Raw genomic sequence first — 20,016 nt, 5'->3', positions numbered from 1 at the left:
ATAAATACACAAATTCAGATTCAAAAGAACTTTATTGTCTTATTGTATAAAAAGGTAGAAATGTGTATGAAATTCAGGCACATGAACACACTGCATAAAAACACATAATCATACATGTTCATACATAATTATGTATCTGTGGTATTACAGGAAGTCGTATATCTGAAATCAACTAATAAAATGCAAAAGCGAAGCATGTGAAGCAGTTTTTCTGTCTCCGCCCCTCCACTGTTACATGTATAACCTCCACCGTGATGGAGCATAGAAGTGGAGAAACCCCACCCACGTGAACCAGTGTCGTTTTTACACGTAACAGACGACCAATCAAAGAAGCTGTTTAAATTGTATCTTCAGACACTTTGTTACCAGCAGTCTGGAAAGCATCTGATTGGCCAGAGTCTCAGTTTTCAGCACGACAACGATCCCAAACACACCGTCAGTCATGGATCGGCCTCCTCAGAGGAAACATCAGCATTTCCAAAGCAGTGTGAGATCATCGTTGTATTTCTTTAGCACCAAATCACAACAACAGTAACCTCGAGGTGTTTCACACTGCAAGGAAAAACCCCACAGTGATACTGAGAAACCCCAACAATCACATATCACATGACAAAAGGCAGAAACATACAAAGAAGAGCTCTGAATGAATTCAGGAAGCCTGGAGAAGGATTCCTGAGAATAAAGGTGGTCACCCTAAATTTGACACAGCACCCATAAGAATAACTACAGTAACAGTCGTAATAATAATAATAATACTGTATATAGCTTTACTTTCTGAAATGTCTTCTAATCTTAAATTTGCAGACTGGTCTCCTGCAGACAGGACAGAGTGACAACGTCCAGTGCTGCTGATGATTTGACAGTGACAGTGCGCTCACACAGAGGCGCTGATGCTTCAGCAGCGCGGCTTATCGTTGACAGCATCAATAAGACTTTAAGCAGCTCTCTCACTAGTTTGCTTCTTATCGAGGTGCCTCAAGCTTTTTGCACAGCAGTGTGTACGTTTGGTCTCTTTAAAAAAGGAAAAAGGAAAAGTTTGCAGAAGTTAAACCCGATCGTTGTCTCACAGCACCGAGTCTTGAGGCCTGTTTAACACTGCTGTGGGGTTTTCTTCCCCTAAAGAGAGAGACCTGTGAGAAGGAGAGAGGCAGAGGACGAACTGAGATGGAGGAAAGATGAAGCCAACGCTCCAGGAGCGAAAACTGCAGTTCCTCTAGCGACCACTAGAGGCTGGTTCAGTCCCCATAGACTCCAATGGTAAAATGTTCCAGCAGAAATAAACAGGCTGCCTGACGTGATAAAAACTATGTGGAGTTGAGTTTCTGTCATATAACTTTAAGGTTTGTAACTGAGAGTTTTATTGATTTATTACCTGCAAAATTCTTCTCCAGTGACGACTCGGGCCACAGACTTTCGATAACGCTCTGAGCTTCCTCACAATCATCAAAGTAGAATTTCGGTGCGATGGTCACGTCGTCTCGCTCACAGAACTTGAGGTTCTGTCTCAGTCGATCGGAGTCGAACTTCAGCACCTGAAAAAGAAACAGAGGATAATTAACACGTCTGTGCAGCTGGATTTGTAGCAATGCTCGACGTGAAGATCTGAGCGAACGTACCTGTCCGCTCTCCACATGCAGGGCGAGGGCGACGTGATCCCAAACATAATACTGTGGCCAATCATCCAGCTCCCAGGCTTCCATCAGGTTGTCCTCAGGTCTGTAGTCCAGCTCATACCTGAGAGGAAGCAGCATCTGAATCAGCCCACAGAGGTTAAACTGCATCACTGCGCCTCACTGACGCTGCTCAGGTCAGCGCTGAAGTGTAAAGACACTCTGAGTGTCCTGAAGTCACGGCCTGGTTTCTGTTCAGCATCAGTGTTTGTCTCTCACTAACTCTGAGCTACATCACAGTAAAACTGGACCCGTGTACTGTCTGTGGCACAGGAACTAGGTCCTCCTTTCACCACCATCTTCTCACCGTGAGTCTATGTGTTAGTAAGTTTCATTAACGATAATAAAGTTATTTTACAAATTACAGACAAATCAGCTGATTCTGAATCTAGCAGCTGTTTTTTAAATGTGTTTAAACTTGGAGTGGCATGACATCATATACAAACACTGGTGTTCAGTAAACCAGTTTGAGATGATCTGGCCTGTGTGACATGGCGTGTTACCCTGCTGGAAGCAGCCAATCAGAAGATGGCACAGTGTGGTCGTGTGAGGACGGCTGTCTGGGAAACTCCCAGCAGATGAGCAGCTCCTGAAACACTCTGGGTCAGACCTTCCCCCTCCCATCCTGATGCTCAGCTTCGGTCGTTTTGATCACGTCTACATGTCTACATGCACTGAGCTGCTGCTCAGATGTTTGAGAAGGTGTATCTAATAAACTGGCAGTGAGTGTGTGGTTCGGTGGACTCCATGGAAATCTTTATGTGTTTCTTACCAGTGTGTCCCACACATGGCCTCTGGTCTCCAGATGAAGATGTTTTCTTCTCGTCTGTAAGCACAGACGGCGTTCGGGTCGTCATCGGGAAGCTCGGGGTACTCGGAGAAGCGCCCGTCATCGTGCGGTCTGTGGACCAGCACAGTATACACCACTTCCTGTTTGTACAGGGAGGTCTTGAACACTCGCAAGACGGGTGGAGCACCGAAGCAAAACTGGAGACAAATAAACAGGTTTCAGTGGAGGGAACACCACGCAGAGATGTGACAAGTGCTCAACTTAGAGCTCTTTGTTGGTGTCAGACTGTTTCGTGAAAGGCTGGTGACAGATTTATAATCTTTGCAGCACTGGTTCCTCCCATGTGTTTGGTGCTTTGTGGTCAGGTACAAGGACCAGACTGAGAATGAGTGAAAAAGCAGCCAATGTCTAAATAAAAGCTCTGAAAAGGCTTCAGGAAATCTGTAGGACTCTTCAGATATCACAATCAAGTCTGGCTGTTGGAAGCAAAATGTAAGGAAGACGTTTACTCACCTCTACACCGAGGTTATTACACGGTAATAGAACTACACCAAAATTAGACCTTACATACAACAAACTGAAACTGAACGAAATGAAATTTAATGAACATGAAAAACTAAAGTAAAATTAATTTACAAAGGAAATGTTTTTGTTTCATGATTTAATATTCTGGTAAAATCACAAACTGCCTGATCAGGTCAGATGGAAGTTTTTATGAGGCTTCTCCTCATATTTGAATATCTATGCAGATAAATTACATCTTCTCTGGTCTTTTCAATAAATACAATAATGAGTCACAAAGACTAAAACTGAGACCGAAACTAATAAAACTAAATGAAAACGAAACATTTTCAAACTATAAAAACTAAACTGAGACCAGCAAACTGAACTGGAGACTTCCTGAAACTGAAATGATTTAAAAACAAAAAAGTCTAAACTAAATCAATTTTTTTTAAACTGCAATAACGTGGTCAGCAGAGTTTTGAGGGGCTGTGTGCTGGATGAACTGAACACTTATGAATAAATAAAATTCAGTTTGTAATGAGTCAGCAGGCGTCTCATCAGTGTCTGCTGTAATAAAACAGCATTATCAAAGGTTAGTAAGTGTTTCAAATTTAAACTGAAGGAGTCCGTACCTGCTCGCTGTAGGCCTCCAGCACCTCCTCCACCCTGAAGGTGAAGCGGTACGATCCATACCTGGACTTCTCACTGAAGGCTGGAGAGGAGGCGAACTTCCACAGGAACCTCTGCTGCCTCCGGGCCTGCTCCTTGGTCCGGTATGGGAAGGTCTTCTTCAGGAGCCTCCTCTCAGCTGACCGGATCTCCTCTGGTCCAACAGCCAGACTCCACCACACCAGGGACGGCTCTTCAGGGTCCTTGACGCCTCCGTGTGGATCCTTGAAGCCTCCATCCTTCGAGATCCAGCACAGTGACCCTCTCTCTGTGTCGTGTTTCACATGAGAGACGTGAAACTCCGGCCGGGGGTACGGAGGGATGTATTTTTTATTTTTGAACAGGTATTTTTTCCTTTTCGTATCCAGGTAGGAATGTCGAGCTTTCGATTTCAGCTCTTTCAGCTTTAAGTGTTCACCCCTTACAAAATATTCTCTATAGTCTCTGCGGTTTTTTCGCGTCTCCATGATTAGATGAAGGATGGTGGCGATCATAAAAACTGTGAGGACCACGCCCAGTAACTGAAGCTGGTTACCAAGAAATGAAAGTTAATTTTTACAGGTTTAAGGGGAAGTTCAAGAGTTTATCAAGCATTTCATCTTGCGAACAGACAAACAGACACTCATTTTAATTTTAATATACATTTTTCTTCTTTTTATGTTATATTTATTTATTTATTGTTAATTCGTTTATTGTCACAAATCAACTCTAATTAGAATTCTGACATCAGGAACACGAGGTGAGGAATCTGTGTTCACCGACAGTCCGTGAAGGCATCGTGGACAGCGGCGGCCCCGCCGACGTCGCAGTCACATGACGAGGTGGACAGAAACAAACATGGCGCCGCGAAAGTAAGGAAAAGTGCTGGGTGAGTGTTTGTGAGCGGAGCGCTGGCCTTCAACCGCCGCCTCAGCCGCTCGGAGTGCCGGGCAGGAGCGGCAGGCTGACCCGCTCTCTAGCGTCACGCTTTAGTTGCGGGAAAACCGAAAAGCGCCAACTTTTAACGGCCTCTTTTCGCTGACTCGTGTGGTCAGCTTGTTTCCATATCAACCGCTGCCCTCGCGCCGTGTGAGCTAACGTTACGTCCAGTGTGCGATGTTTCAGGCCGCTCACGCGCCTCTGTTTGTCTTTGTGTTAACGCAGAGGGCAGTTTGTTCAGGCCCCACCGCAGGACAGATGATAGGAGGGAGGAGAAGAGGAGGAGGAGACCCACCATCATCAGGTGAAGCAGGTAGTAGGCGTGGCCTGAGGGCTGTCATTCATTCTGCTGTTTGTTATTAAAGACGGAAACAAGCGGTTCGAAGGATTAAAGCTTCGTGTTTTGGGGGTGAACTGACCCTTTAAATAATCCCGCTGAACAATCACAAACTTAAATTATTTAATCGTGACCATCAAAGCAAACTTCAGACTCGTATCACACATTCATGCTTGTTTTCTCAGCTGCTGTGCAAAAGTCTTGAGCCACCACTCATAATTATTTGGGATTTTACTCCATTGGGGACTTTTCTTTACATTTAAAATCAAAAAATGTGGAAAGAAAAAACAAAGTTTGGGGTATGGAAAGTATGTTTGAACCAGGAAGGTGATTCCCAAAGATCTATTAGCTGAAACTAGGTATATCTCAGCATGGTGTGCTGTGTGTTTTTAACAAAGAGGAGGAAGCTAGACGAGTGGAGGACAGAAGAAGTGAGAGGTGTTAACAGCAGGTGACAGTCATGTCCTTCAGAGAGAAGACCTGAGAGATCACTGAAGCCTCATCAGGAGTGGTCTCAGGGGAAGGATGGCTCTCAGGAAGCCATTCTTAAAGAAGGGAAACAGGTATGCCTCATCACACCTGAACTGGATTTAACATTAATGGACACAGGTCTGGTAGAGCAACCAATCAAAATCATGGTCCGAATGTGTGGAGGAGGTCAGGAGGGAGCTACAACAGCGAGTGTCTACAGCCGTCTGTAAAACATGGTGGAGGCTGTGTCGTGGTCTCTGCTGTCCTTCAATCAGTGTGTTGATCTCATCGAAACTGAATTATCAACTCTATGAAAGTGCGGTCAGATTTCCACACGCCATCAGTACCGTCTGGAAACATCTGACTGGCAGCAGCTTCGTTTTTCAGCATGAGGCTGATGCCAAACACACTGCCAGTGCAGGAGAAGCCTGAGGAACACCATAAGTCACAGATTGGCCTCGACAGAGCCCGGACCTCAACATCCCTGAAGCAGAGTGAGATCATTCTGATGGAGAACAGGACAAAAAACAGAAACATCCAAAGAAGAGCTTTGAATGTCCCTCAGGACGCTTGGAGAATCATTTCTGAAGATTCCTCAGAGAGTTCGGACTGTGCTGGAGGATGAAGTGATCCGACCAATTATCGACTTCACCAATCCAATGATGATTGGAGCAGAAGACAATGGTTGGGTGGATCCTAATGTTACGGACTGTGGTGATATTTGAGATCAGAAACGACGTGTTAATAAAACCCTGTTTGGAGCTCGGCAGCCACATGTTTTATTACGTGTTTATGGAAGCAGTGGATCTAAAGATGATTACTAATAACTTTAACTCAATGATTTTACGGCTGGTTGGTTTATTATTTAGAGTTTTGTGTGTCTGCTGGCTGCAGTTACTCAGGAATAGAGCAAGATGGCGCTGAGGAAGCAAAAGCTCATCGACGTGGCCTCTGAGAACCAGAAGGAGGAGGACTCGCAGGAGGACGAAGCTGCAGACGAGCAGGTGAAGAAACGCGAGCGTCCTGAATGAACATGAGGTCGCTCTCGTGGAACCAGGATCAGTAAAATCTGACTGATAATCTGGCAGCCGCATGAAAAACAACATCAGAACTGTTTGTCCTTTTTTGTCTCTGCAGGACGAGCTCTCGGCGTCGCTGCTCGCCACGTCAATGGCGAGGGAGAAACGGCAGAGGGAGAGCAAATCCAAACCTAAAGGTGCAGAAGCATGGAGGTGGAATCAGGGCATTTCGGGAGGTTCAAGAACTGCTGAACCTGTTTCATTTTGAGGGTGTAAGCAGGACTTTGGTGATGAAGCTCTGTGTGTGTGTTTGCAGAGATGTCCGAGGAGGAGATGATGGACTTGGCTCTGCGCCTGAGCGAACAGGAAGCGAGCGCCACGGCACTCAGACGGCAGCAAGAGGAGGAGGAGGCCATGATGAGGGCTATCAAGGAGAGCGTGAGTACAGAGCTGGAGCAGGCGTGCACGCATCTGGGTTTTATTTCTGTCCTGTTTACCTGTCGATCAGCAGCTGATGGCAGTTTGCACCAATCAGGGCCTCTCTGCAGAGCGCCCGCTCTTCTTCTCTAAGACGATGTTACAGATCTGCGTGAATCCTGACATTAGCATGGTTTACTTTTATGCGCTTCTGAGAGTTTCATTCATGTTCTTTAAAGTTAGCTAAAAGCTACAGAACAGCACAGATTACAATGCTAATCTTAGTAAATAAACAAATCAGAGCGAACAGACAAATGAATGCAGAGAAAGATGTTCCTGCTTTTCCTCTCACAGATGGTCGGCCAGACGCAGGCGTGCCGGACCCCCAAGAGTCCATCTCAGCCCGCCGACGTTTCCCTCAGGCTCTGCTCCCGCCGCAAACTAGCGTACTCGAACGGGAAGACAACGCTCGCCATCGATCGAGGAGCCTCAGAGGACGGCTGCCTTCAAGGTAACACCGGCGTCCATCTGAGGTCAGACTTCACACCAGGAAATAAATATGAAAGGCACTGTTTCTTTGTTCCAGCAGGATCTGGAGACGGTGACAACGGGAATTTAAAGAGGAAGAGGAAAGCGGGGAGTCCTCTGCCGGAGATGCCAGACTTGTCGCAGACTCAGGTCTACTCTCAGGCGTCTCCCTGCAGCTCCGAGTCTCTGCCGGCTCTCCCCGACTCGCCGCAGGTTCGTCATCGTCTGCGATCTGCAGGAAAACGTGCGTCAGAAAAGTCGTTTAAAGGTTCATCTCTTTGTTTCCTCCCAGAGCTCCGACTCCACGCAGATCCAGGACTCACAGCTGCATCGGTCTCCCGTCTTTCCACTGACGGGCTGCCGGGCGGAGGTCCGCATCGGCCGGCTGAGCCAGGACCTGCTGGACACCTGCAGGAGCTCCGGGTTCGTGCTGTGCTCTCAGAATGGTTCGAACGCCACCCAAAAGTCCCGTCGTCCCGAGAGCCCGACGTTCCCTAAAAGTGACGTCGCCTCATGTCCCAAAAGCCCCGCCCTGTCTGGCACAGATCCCGACAACAGCGACGAGATTGAGCCAAGCCCCGAGTGCGCTAAAAGCCCCGTGTTTGGCAGGAACGCTCAGCACGAGAGGTCGCCGAGCGCCCGCAGACCTCGAGACGCCATGCGCAGCCAAGACAGTGAAAACTCAGGATTCACGTTTTCTTCTCAGGACAGTTTAACCCCCTCCGTGAGACCCACGTCCCCCGTGTTCCCACGAAGCCCCGGCATTCCTCCATCAGAACGGTTAGCATTCCCAGAAAGTCCCAATAGAGGACAGGCCGAGCCGAGCCACGCCCACTCCGAGAGCCCCGTTTTCGGACTGCAGCAGCAGAGGTGCGAGAGTCCTCCAGCCAACAGGAAGGTGAGCTCAGAGGTCGCAGTGCTGCATGCAGGGTCAGAGCGCGCTTTCCTCCAGAAAGCCGAACGCTCGATACATTTACGTGGATTCTCTGAAAGCGTCACGATGAGACGCTCGATCGTGTGCCTCACTGGTCCACACTGGGCACTCAGTTATTTGATGTTTATGTGACTTTTCAGACTCTTTTCTCTATTTTCGTTGCTCTTTATTGCAGGACGGTCAGAGTCGATTGGACGGGCTGAAAGCGTCCGAGTCAGGTAGGAAGGTCGCCCGCTCTGCTTTCGGACTGTGTGGACTGTGTCTGTTTTTATTGACGGTGTTTTTATTCTGGATTTCCTCGATGCAGACGAGCTGAGCGGGCAGGCCAAAGCCCCGAACCCGGCCGAGAGTCAGCTGACCAGCGATATGACGCTAGTCTGGTCTGACGGGGACGAGGACGTCACGGTACACAGCTGATCATTTTACTACAAGGACACAGCTCAGCTCGTCCACACAGACTGCAGATGAAGACGGGGCGATGTCTTCATCTCTGTCACATCATCTTAAAAATGTCGTTTTTTGCTTTTTTGTTTTTCCTGCAGCCGACCGGCTCTCCCAGCCCCGTCTTCCCAGAGGAGACGTCAGTTCATCAGGCGGAGAGCCCGGCGGCCTCCCTGAACCACGTGGCTGCTTCTTCAGGGGCGACTGGATCAAACTGCAGGTACGAAACCTCACGTGTCAGCTGTCAGGCTCACGAGACTCTGGTGAGTAAAAGATGAGGGGAGCGGGATGTTCACCTGTTTCTCTTTTTCAACCCTGAAATAACATTCACCTGTCTCACAGCCTACGTTACACCCACCCTCAGTCACCTGAGGTGGTTCATGCTCGTCCCAGCGCCTCCTCCCTGTCGAGGTTATCCAGGCAGATCCAGCTGGGCGATGTTATAAGTCTTTCATGGCCTAGAAATACCCTGAGGTCCCCCGAGAGGGACTGGGAAGCTTTGCTTGAACGGACAGATAGATGGAAGTGTTTCCTTAGAAACAAAGAAGGCGTGGCCTGAATACAGTCAGTAAACACGTGTCTGTGTGTTTTGTTCACGTTACTTGAATCCAGCTGTAACGTTTGTGCACACACAGACAGGACAGTGAAGTCCTGCTGCCGAACGAATCATGCAAACCAGTTTCCGTCTTCTCTCTCTGTCTGTTTGCAGCCTGCGTCCTCAGAGCAGCTCCAACAGACAAACTTCGCCTGAAACTTCTTCCAAGTCCGGCACAGAGGAGCCGCGGCCTGATCGCAGCAGGACGCTCTCCTCTGTCGGCTCTGGAGAGTCCGCCGACTCCACCACGGTTCACTACTACTGGGGCGTTCCCTTCTGCCCGCGAGGCCTCGACCCAGACACGTACACGCAGGTGGTCACGCTACAGATTACGATCATTTATAACGGACTCGTTTACACGTTTACAGCACATCATGGTTCTGACATCAGGACGAGGCTTCGCTGCTGTCTTTTACTTCATGCATGAAATTCTGCAAAAATAATTAGTGACTCTTTCAGTAATTAAATGTAGTTTTGGTCTTAGATGTGACAGAAGTCAACATGGCCGACGTTTCAAATGTGAAGTCAGCGTGTCTACAAATAATCCCTGAAATGTTTACACAGTTTTTTTTCTACTTGTGGAACTTTATGATGTCACAGAGGGGGGGGTATGGCTATTGTCAGTCAGAGAAGCCCCGCCACCTGCTGTTTACGAGGGACAGCCAATCAGAACAAAGTCATAAAAGGCGGAGACAGAGGATGAGCCGAGAGGCTGCAGAAGCCCCTGTTTAGGATAAAGAAGGATTATTTTCAGCTGTAAATCATGCAAAGCAGCTTTAATGAAGTCCAGGGATTGTTTCAAATTTATTTTATTGTGTAAAATAAATTTGTTTGTTTTTATTCTTAAAAATGTCAAAATCAAATCTGAGTCACTGTGAAATCAGTAACGTGATGCGTGTGTGACGGAGAATGTTGACCCGAGTATCATAAGCGTGTGTCCACTCGTCCTTCCTGTCGCCGCTCAGGTGATCGTGGCTCAGATGGAGGTTTACGAGAAGACTCTGAAACGGGCTCAGCGGCGTCTGCTGAGGAAGGCGGAGTGGGGCGAGGCCGTCCTGCCGCAAACGGAGGTACAAAAATGTCTCAGAAGATTACGTTTGTTTGCTTCTGTTCCAGATGTTTGAACACGTGTGATGTTTTTAGGAATCGCCGTCGCACGAGTTGCCCGCTGGATCGCCTCAGCGTCACGCCGCTCGCAGGTAAAACTCTGCTCTCGGCCGTGAAGCGGCGTCTGCTTCGTGTTTGGAGGTTAAAGGAGATTTCCGTCTGATCTGACGAGGAACGTTCGATTTGTTCAAACTGGCTTTCAGACGAGGTCTCAGGCTGAGGAGCAAAACTCAGGATGAAGCTGCTGATACTCCGACAACGGAGGAGAAGGAGGAGGAAGAGGAGCAAACGAAGACGGAAAACAAAGAGGAGGACGGGAAGAAGGATGGAGACGAAGAACCGATGGACGCTGAGGACTGTGAGGTTTGTCCAGGTAAGGATTTTGTCTCCGCTGTCCTCACGCCTGAGCCTGAGTTCAACGTTTTTCTTCAGACTAGAAGAAACTCATCAGATTGTCTCTAATCAGGAAGTTGAGACGCCGAGGCTGATGTGAGTGTAAAGGACCTGAATGCAGTGAGAGGAGTGAACAACGATGCTGTGATATGTTTGTGTGCTTTTATTATCTGTGTTTTCCAATAACGTTATTCTTCATGTGACCTCAGAGACGCAGCTGAGCGGCGACAGCAGTCAGGACGTGACGCTGGTGTGTGACGCAGAAGATCAGGTGAGTCTGCTCAGGTGTGCGGGAGAAACTCGCAGACAGGAAGTCAGGAGGTTAACTGCAGGTCCCAACTGACTCCTCCTCCACCCGGGAGCAGCTGGCGGTCCTCGCTCTGCTCAGCCTCCGGTTCGTCGCGTGCAGGACCTGCAGAGCAGACTGGGACCGCCGTCAGCGGCTCCTCTCCATCACGGTGGAGTTTGAGTCTGACAGGAAGGACTGCTTTCAACTGATTAGCAGCAACTAGACTTTCAAAATAAGAGTGTGGAGCTTGTCTGCTAGTAAATGGATGGTGTTAGAGAAGATACCTGCAGCACCGTCACAGTGACGATTTCATTGATGAACGTCGCCGTGTGTGTGTGTTCATCCTTTATATCTGAGCTCATGTGTTCTGATCTAACTGCGTTAAAGCTGATTGGCCGACTCTGACAGGAACTGGTCCTGAGTTTTCAGGGCAGCACGGTGCTGCAGTGGTTAGCAACGATGCGTCACGTTGTGGATGTTCTAGGTTCAAGTCCACAGGTCAGCACCACCTCTGCATGTTCTCTTCCTCAGAGACACGAGACCCTGAACTGTACAAGCAGCAGGTGGAGGTGCTGGGTGGGTTTGTGTGTGGCAGCAGTCAGTAAATAATGTGTTAAAGTGCTGAAATAATGTGAAAAGTTTGTCCGCAGCCTGCAGCTAAAACTCCGGAGATTCAGATGATCCTTCACGCTGATCCTCCCTCCAGGAGCGAGCCACAGGTGGAGGAGGTGGAGGCCGACGGTAATCAGACAGAAAAGCTTCATTTTCACCCTCCATGCTGCGTGTTTAAGAAGCTGAAGCTGTCATTTATCCTCAGCTCCAACAGGTGAACAGATGGAGGCGGACGTCCCCGTCAGGAGCAGCGAGGGCGGCGCCGGTCAGCCTGCGAGCAGGGAGGAGGTGCAGGAGGACGGAGGGGATCCAGATGTGGAGGAGATAAAGGACCAAGCGCCGGAGCCGGCCGTCGTCCCCCGCAGCCCCGAGACCGCCGTCGACTGCCCGCTCTGCCAAGCGTCCTTCCCCGCGAGCAGGATCGAGATGCACGCCGCGTACTGCGACGGCGAGGTAGCAGTCGTGGAGGAGAGGAGGCCCAAGGTCGACTACATACAAGGTGAGTTGTTTTTTTTAAAAATCCGCAGAGTTCATCAGGAACTTTAATCGTTCAAACGCAGCGAGCGGCTCGAAAAAGGAGAAACAAGAACAGCTCAGAGAAATCTGCGATGAAAGAAAACACAGAAGAAGAAAAACAACAAAGACGTCAAAGAACAAAATGATAAAACACTGCTGAAGGTTCATAGATCGGAAAGATGCTTTAACTGTCACACATGCACTGTAGATGACAGAGGATGGTTTATTTTGTCTTACAGCAGCCACAGAGTAACTCAGTAACATAAGTTACATAATAGGAAAAAAGAAGGAATGAAGGAGTAATAGAAATGAAATAAATCATAGAATAAAGAAGCTTTTATATAATAGTGAAGTTCCACTGTTGTTCAGCAAGCTGCGATCATAAACCCGAGCTTCCATGATCGGGACGTTTGTTTTGGTTTGTCGTCATCGTGGAAATCTTTCGGACATATTCAGAAGCAAAACCTTTCCTCTGTGCTGCGTCTCGTATATCCGAGCCGATCGCGGCTCTGCTGGAAGCTGCACTGTGCAGTCACACTCGTCCTGTGTGATGGTTTTAAATGATGATTCATTCTGCGTCAGCCAAATATATAAAGAACACAGTGCTTCACGTTTTGAATGAAATCGGAGTTCAGGCTGTGTCAAACTCGGGCGTGGCGAGCGTGGGCGTTAGATTATCGGAGTAATTCACAGGTAGAAAATCAGTTCTCTCAAGATTTTTTTATTCCAAACCTTCACATTGAAGCTAGTTGGATGCTTTTCTGTATCAGTGTGTCCAATTTTAAACCTAACAGTGACAAAACGCTGCCACCCTCAGGCCAAACTGGGAATTACAACATGAGTCACCGGTGAGAGTCAGATGTGGCATTTTGTGGTTTGATTTGTGGTTTCAGTCGGAGCTTTGTTCTCCTCTTTAGTGTCACGGAAGACTCAGAGGAAGAGAACACACAGAGCGAACGCCGAAGACACAAATGAGGGCGCTGACGTTGGCAGGTAGGTGTGTCTGCGGCGATGTCTACATTAGCTGCAAGAGCTCTTTGTTTTCTGACTCGCTGCTTTCTTCTAAATTAATCCAACAGGAACCAGGAGAAGTGCTACATCTGTCAGAGAGCCGTGCCTCTGAAGGACTACAGCCGACACACCGAGCTCTGCATCCAGCGCCACGGATCCAAGACTGCAGCTGTAAGCCGGCGACGCTCTGAAACCACACACCTGTCTGCTTGTAGCTTAGACAGTCCACCAGTTTAGTCTGCAACAAACCGCGATCAGCCTTTTTTTCACTGTGTAAACTCAAATCTGTTTACAAAGAAAGAGCAGGCACATTTGAGCCGCTCGTTTCAGTGAAACTTTAGCTCGTCATCTTGGTTTGGTTTCGTGTTTTTACTCTGGACCCACTTGTTTTTAAATTTCTATAGTAAGTCATGGAAAACCAAACATGCTACTGTGCAGAGCAGGGCGATATGGCCAAAAATATTTATCACGATGTACATTTGAAAATTTGCGTTATAAATGACGATATAATTGATGCGAGACAAAATACAGCCCCACAACTTTACTAGCGCAAAAAGACAACCTTCCATTTATTTTCACTTAAACAAGCAGCTGTTTTTTATGTACATTAAAGCTATATAAAAATTTAACAGTGCAAATGCAAATTCCTTGCTGAAAGTTTAACCAAAAGGCATTTCCAGTGGAAATGGGCTGACATATCCTGAGCATAACCATGTATAATATCCACTGAAGTTAAAAAGAGGTGCTTTGCAACATTAAACTGCAGTGTGCCAAATAAAAAGCCAAATATGTATTTTTCAGACCATAAGGTGCACGGGATTATAAGACAACAAAGCAGTCAGATAAATCAAACTTTATTAAACTCATTCTTCTTGCTTCCTCCACTTCTGTACCATTGATTCATTAATGCTGTATTCTATCACAGCGGCTCTATTCCCATGTTGTTGCAGTACATTAATGACTAACCTCGTATTGTGGATGGATTATCTCAGTTGTTCTCCTGACTGACGTTTGGTCCGTTTACAGCATCCTGCCATGCGATTGCATTTGTCTCTAACTATCAGGAACCCTCACGTTAACTTTTATTGAGTGGAAAAAGGTTAGCGTTCATCCTCTAGCTTCACTGTGTTTATGCTAACATAGCTGTGTCGCTAGCGATCACGTAGCACATCATTATATACCAGCTAGCCCAACTTCAGTAACCCTACAAACGTCACTGCTGTTTAGTTTCCTGTCTTCATTTATGTTGGAAGTGATAGCAGAGCTGTACGTTTGAATTTTTTCAGAAATCTCTCAGTCAGAGCATGCAATATCATGCTTAGGTAACTAGCGAAACTAGCGAGCTAACTTCTGTTAACTTCCTGCTAACTTCTAACTCGTTAAATGTAATAAACTCTGTTTTCATGGATGCCTGGAAGTTAAACTTCATAGTTACACCTGGTAAAGCAGCAATGCTGATCGTTTTATTAAAGATGAAAGAATTTAGACAGTTTTTAACGCTCAGTGATGCTGCAGTGTTCGTTTGACCTGAAGAATACGGAGTTTAGGACCCAGATTACTCCCAGATTTACGAGCACCTTAGTCCGACAAATACGGCAATAGACCCTGTGCACGAGAAAACGCTAACTTCCTGGTTTGAGACCGGATGTGGGGTTGTACATTTCTGGTAGCTTTACTTTGCAGTCAATCGCTACTGCGAAGATATACTCCAAAATCATGTCCAAAACTGGAAAACGGAAAGATGGCGTTAAGTTACAAAGAGCAGAAGGTGGGAACACTCACCACTGTTGTGTCATAAAAATCTAATGATCAGTTTTGATGTTTAAAGCGTTTAGATCGATCAGTTGTTTACATCACTCAACACAAGCAGAACTGCATCACTGCAGCAGAAGACACCTCGTCCACATGCAGAAGCACATGTCTGTATAGTGACTGGTCTCATGATTTAAACAGGCAAATGTTCAGCATTCAAACTACAGGTGAAGAATAGTCAAACCAGATGTTTCCCCCATAATGTCGAGATCAGCTCGTCAAGTACACACCTACACAGCATGTTAACAAACCGTGAAAAAAGCCACACAAAAAATGAATGATTGCTGGTAACGGTTTCTATACATTAGTATTTACAAAGGGTATGTTGTGACTTGCCTTCAAAATTATAGTCGTCCCTCACTATAACGCGGTTCACCTTTCACCTCGCTGTTTCGCAGATTTTTTTAGTGCAAGTTTGCGCTTTTTTTTTTTTTTACATCACATTGTGTCCTGCGTCCTGATCACTGCTGACGATCTCCTCCGTCTCTCCTGTACAGTACAGAATCGCTGCATCGATGCTAGCAGTGTGACTCTGCAGTGCAGTGCTGTATGTCCACGATGTCCACGAAACGTTTTGCACCGTCAAAAATAAAATTGGCTCCTTGATTTCACCTCTCGCTGGTTATTTGTAGAACATAACACCCGCGATAAACGAGGGACAGCTGAGAAATATAACATTTGAATCCTTTTTCTCTTTTGCTCTGAGGCGCGGGGGAAAAATATCGACAAGTCGATGAACATCATTTACAGATATATTGGGTAAATGCCCGAGACATCTATAGAAATGTAAATCGCCGCTTGATTCATTCATTTGCTTAACTTGTTTTGGACCGTAAACCAGGCGCGAATAGGACACCGGAAACAAAGCTCCCCACAGGAGTTTCCGCACCGGACGTAGCATATGCTAACGTGCACATAGTCAATAACAACGGCCGCTTGCATGTTCTACAAAAAAAAAAAAAAAGTTCTTTGGTGGGTATGTGACAGACAAACACCACCACTGAAGTGGGACCATCTTTACAAACCAATTCTGGATCATCCGTTTCACTCAACGATCCACCTTCTCCCTTCTCATTCTCCGTTACCACCGTGCTTTTTCGGCCATGTGCGCATGCGCGTTTTACCCATATTCTATCGTGATATTTCATTTTCTTATCGTTGCCTAACATTGTACCGATATTACCGTGAACGGTATAATATGGCCCAGCCCTACTACTGTGTTGTAGTGTGAGCGGTGAGGTCTTTATCAACACTAAAACATGTAAAACATGAAAATACAGGACCAATTGGACCCTCTGGCAGCCCTGCTCTGGACCCCGGGCCTTATGTTTGACACCCCCCTTTGCCAGATGGCTTTGGCGGTGTAGATCCACAGGTGACAGTCTGACAGGAAGCAGGATGTTCGTAGCATTTTTCCAGGAGAAACATCAAGGAAAATGTGTAACAGCAGCAAGCTTTTATTTTGAAATCAGACACCTGTTGATCCTAAATTACAGCAGGCTTTTGTTTTGTTATTCCTAAACTTAGTTTTTATTGTTTTTTGGTTAAAAGCAGAGCAGACGGAGCAGGAGACAACAGACAGGGACATCATAGCTCAGGTGACGAAGAAGAGAAGCTGCTTGAAAAGCTGAAGAGTTTCATTCAAAGTGCCGACTGTTGGTGTTAAAAGAGTAAAAGTTCAGTAAAGAAACTTAAAGATGTTTAAAAGTTGTTGTTTTCTGATCTTGCAGAGGGGAAATCTGCTGCTGGCTCTGGATCAGACGGAGAGCAGAGACTCGGGTACGTCATCGTTGTTGCTCTTTGTTTTTCTTCCTCTGAAACACAAAAATCTGAATGATAAAAAAAAGCAAAGGCTGTATATAAAAGATGGATGTAGCCCCATTACGGTGGTTTGTCATTTGATGTCATTGTTTTTTAGGGGGTTTTCCTGAAGGCAGAATTTGCCAGGTTCAGATGAGAGCGCGGAGTGCTAAGCTATCGGCTAATGCTAGCTAGCTTTGTTAGCATGTATAATTGACTGCATGGTTGTATCACAGATACCTGCTAATAGTTGCTGAATAACAAATTTGAAATCACCATGTTTGTAGCACAGTCATTGGACGGTCTGAGGCAGCCATGTTTTTACAGCCACGCCCCCAATAAAGCAGCCTGCAGGAACGTTGCTGAATTTACTGTTCAATACGTAAAGGTTTTTTTTATTCTGAGCAGTGATGAAGAAATCTTCTCATTTATCGATTTATCGTGTGATGCTGCTGATGTGATGTCAGAGAGCCCGAGGCTCCGCGTGAGCGTTTGATTCAGTGGAAACGAGCTGACAAAGAAAAGACTGTCGGATCATTAGCTGTATGTATTATTGTTATTATTATGAGTTTATTTAGGTGATTTTCTTTAACTTACACAGAATAAAACAATGATGATAAAAAACAAAGAAAAAGTAAAATAGAGTAAACACTGATGAGACGTTCCTGTGAGCTCAAAGCTTCCAGCAGAGAGGTCTGTTTGAGACGGCTGCAGTTCCTCACGCTGACCACCAGATGGCGTCTGACGCTCATATCTGTTTTTGCTTCCTCGTTTTTCTTTATGACAGCACTGTCAGCAGGTCAAAGGTCACACAAGTGACATGTGAAGGAGCATGCTCAAAAATAAAAGCCTCCGCCTGTGGACCTGATGGGAGAAAAATGCCAGAGTCCCGACTGCTCTCTGCAGATCACAGGAGCTAAATGAAAACCCAAAAGTCTGAGTCACAGTTAAACATCTTCAGCGACAACTCGCCGTGACCTTCGTGCAGAGCGGAGCGTCTCGCTGTCAGACTTTGTCTTTTGTTTCCGTTCTCACTGGAATTTGTTTTTCCGAGGCGAGGCCCGCGCCGGCCTTGGCCTTGTTGCAGTGTAGTCTAACGAGCTTAAAGGGAGGAAAACACGAGGAATGAGTCTCAGATGTCCACGATAAACGTGTCCAAAGCTAAACGCTCAGCGCTCAGGCTTCAGACTGGGATGGAGTCAAATTATAATCTCTTTATTTAACTTATTCACCAAACTGAGCCGCGCTTCACTGAGCAGTGATGAGCTGCTCGTCACGTTTCAGCAGCAGGACTCAGTTACAGCCCTCGTGTTTCACAGGCGTCCTAAATCAAACAGTCTGGCCTCCCGAAGGTTCACCGTGAAGAACTTTCTCACACATTTGAACCCTGAGATGAAGTTACTGAGTGGAGACTTTGATAGTTCTGGTATAAAGTCTTTTGTTATGATGATTATTGAGACTCTGATGTGACTGATTATAGATGAAGCTCCAGGTTTTGTTCTTCTGTTATCAACGTTCCCGTTTCTAAAAGTCAGGGACACGGGGTCGGGATGTTTCTAGAAACGGGGAAAGCTGTTGTCCTGCTGATGTGATGTCACCGCTGAATCAGGGTTCATAAAGTCACGTTTTCCTGCCTCGCTGTTTTTCTGCAGATGCTGGCCCGTCTGGATCCAAAGTCCTGCCCGGGTAAGGCGCCTTTAAAACAGCTCTGGGTTTGAAGTCCAGCTGTAAAGACACCTGAAATCTTCCTGCTACACCCTGTTTGCTCAAGTTTTAGACGCCTGAAATCTTCTCTGTCTTCATTCTTTCAGTGATGTCATCGATCTGCGGGATGATGATGATGACGAGGAGGAAGTGTCAGCATTCAGGGTCAGTAACTCTCCCATCAGGTCCTTCACACCCATCTCAGAAGCCGCCGACTGCCTTATCGACTTCAAGAAACAGCAGCGAGCCAAGAAGCCGTACCAAAGACGCCGATGAGGGCGGAGCCTTAACTGGAGCCCACAGCGGGCTGAAGGACATTTCTGCAGATCGAACTTTTGAGTGCTGAAAGTGCGTCGGGCTGACGCTGAAGATGTCTCAGTCTACCTCCTCATGAACATTTCCTTTATGTTACTGTAGCTTCGCTCAAACATGAAATGAAATTAAATGTTGGATTTTCTGCCTTTGATTTTCTGTCCCGTCGTCATGGATACTCGTGTGGAAACAGCGAGTTAGATGCGCTGAGGCGCTGCTCACTGCATTTACAGGTGAGGCCAAACCAAAGTACCTGCAGTTCCTCTAGTGGCCACATGAGGCGGCAGTGAGTCAGTCCCCATAAACTCTCACAGTACAGTCGAGTTTTCAGCTGATCGTTTCACTCGGTGTGCTTGTGTGCGCTGGCCTTCGGTGAACATTCTGCTCGCCGTGCTCTGACACACCTTTGTGTTGCTGAGCGACTGGGATGGGTGGGATTAGAAATGAGTCTGTCAGAGGGACGCCTCAGGTTAGAGAGGCGAGGCTGACGTGGTCTGGACAAAGGAGGAGAAGAGGGAGACCTCAGAGCTCTCTGGGTGTCATCCAGAGCAGGATAGGCTGGTTATGGAGGCAGGTGGTCCGGCGTGGTGACCTCTGAGGTCACTGAAGGAAGAAGTGCTGAATGTGGCTGTGCTGAAGTCGTGACTGAGTGATTGTGTCAGCTCAGAGTTTCCTAGATTACCCAAGAAAAACACCGCAGAAAGTCCGGTGTGCCCTCAAGCAAGGGTGTTGTGCCATCACAGTTGGTGCACCTCAGCAGCATCAGACAGACGGGCCTGCAGCTGGTTGGGTGAAGGTGTCTTTTGGACCAGCCTTTTCCTCCGTCGTGGCTCAGAAATGACACTACAGCACCAAACTGCATCTGTCATCGCTCCAGGAGAGTGACACGCCACGGCATCCAGACCTCACTTTCCTGTAACGTAACAGTAACATCGAAGACTTCCTGTAAACCAGAGGACACCACGGTTAGAGAGGTTTGCTCCACAGATGAACTTAACAGTGTCGGTGCTTGAGTCGAGTCCCGCTCTGTGCATTGTTTCCTCGATCAAAGATGGACGAAGGCTTGTGATGTCACTTTCTGGGTTTTGAGGCCTCAGCGTCACCATTTTGGCTGCTAACCTGTTCACCCGCTGTTGGCAAGCTAGCCCTTGCATGGTACCTGCTGAG

The 20,016-nt window shown here is 47.0% G+C and overlaps 2 protein-coding genes across 6 annotated transcripts; one reads left to right on the top strand and one right to left on the bottom strand.

The window, feature by feature from the left end:
- Positions 1–42: 42 nt before the first annotated feature.
- LOC308387669 (uncharacterized protein) lies at positions 43–4,306 on the bottom strand. Its single transcript, XM_080867877.1, has 5 exons — positions 3,597–4,306; positions 2,443–2,657; positions 1,617–1,734; positions 1,373–1,532; positions 43–1,130 (listed from the first exon to the last, which is right to left on the bottom strand). The coding sequence occupies exons 1-5, from the start codon at positions 4,125–4,127 to the stop codon at positions 1,117–1,119; spliced, it is 1,038 nt and encodes a 345-aa protein (XP_080724003.1). The 5' UTR covers positions 4,128–4,306; the 3' UTR covers positions 43–1,116.
- uimc1 (ubiquitin interaction motif containing 1) lies at positions 3,874–19,003 on the top strand. Of its 5 annotated transcripts, none has more exons than XM_080867871.1 (24): positions 3,875–4,001; positions 4,364–4,484; positions 4,777–4,864; positions 6,254–6,363; positions 6,497–6,575; positions 6,695–6,816; positions 7,150–7,306; positions 7,382–7,536; positions 7,616–8,221; positions 8,433–8,475; positions 8,565–8,662; positions 8,800–8,918; positions 9,408–9,606; positions 10,259–10,363; positions 10,437–10,492; positions 10,604–10,773; positions 11,003–11,064; positions 11,733–11,823; positions 11,900–12,193; positions 13,128–13,203; positions 13,290–13,392; positions 16,764–16,812; positions 18,486–18,519; positions 18,645–19,003. In XM_080867871.1, exons 4-24 carry the CDS (start codon positions 6,274–6,276, stop codon positions 18,811–18,813), a joined length of 2,877 nt encoding a protein of 958 aa, XP_080723997.1. In that variant the 5' UTR covers positions 3,875–4,001; positions 4,364–4,484; positions 4,777–4,864; positions 6,254–6,273; the 3' UTR covers positions 18,814–19,003. The 5 variants fall into 5 exon arrangements, with proteins under 5 accessions (XP_080724000.1, XP_080723997.1, XP_080723998.1 ...); XM_080867872.1 differs by having other exon boundaries at positions 4,364–4,501; positions 4,777–4,855; XM_080867870.1 differs by having other exon boundaries at positions 4,364–4,501.
- Positions 19,004–20,016: the final 1,013 nt, after the last annotated feature.

This window comes from Rhamphochromis sp. 'chilingali' (genome assembly GCF_963969265.1).
Source record: "Rhamphochromis sp. 'chilingali' genome assembly, chromosome: 19".
Classification (NCBI taxonomy): domain Eukaryota; kingdom Metazoa; phylum Chordata; class Actinopteri; order Cichliformes; family Cichlidae; genus Rhamphochromis; species Rhamphochromis sp. 'chilingali'.
This window is presented reverse-complemented; position numbering and strand designations above follow the sequence as displayed.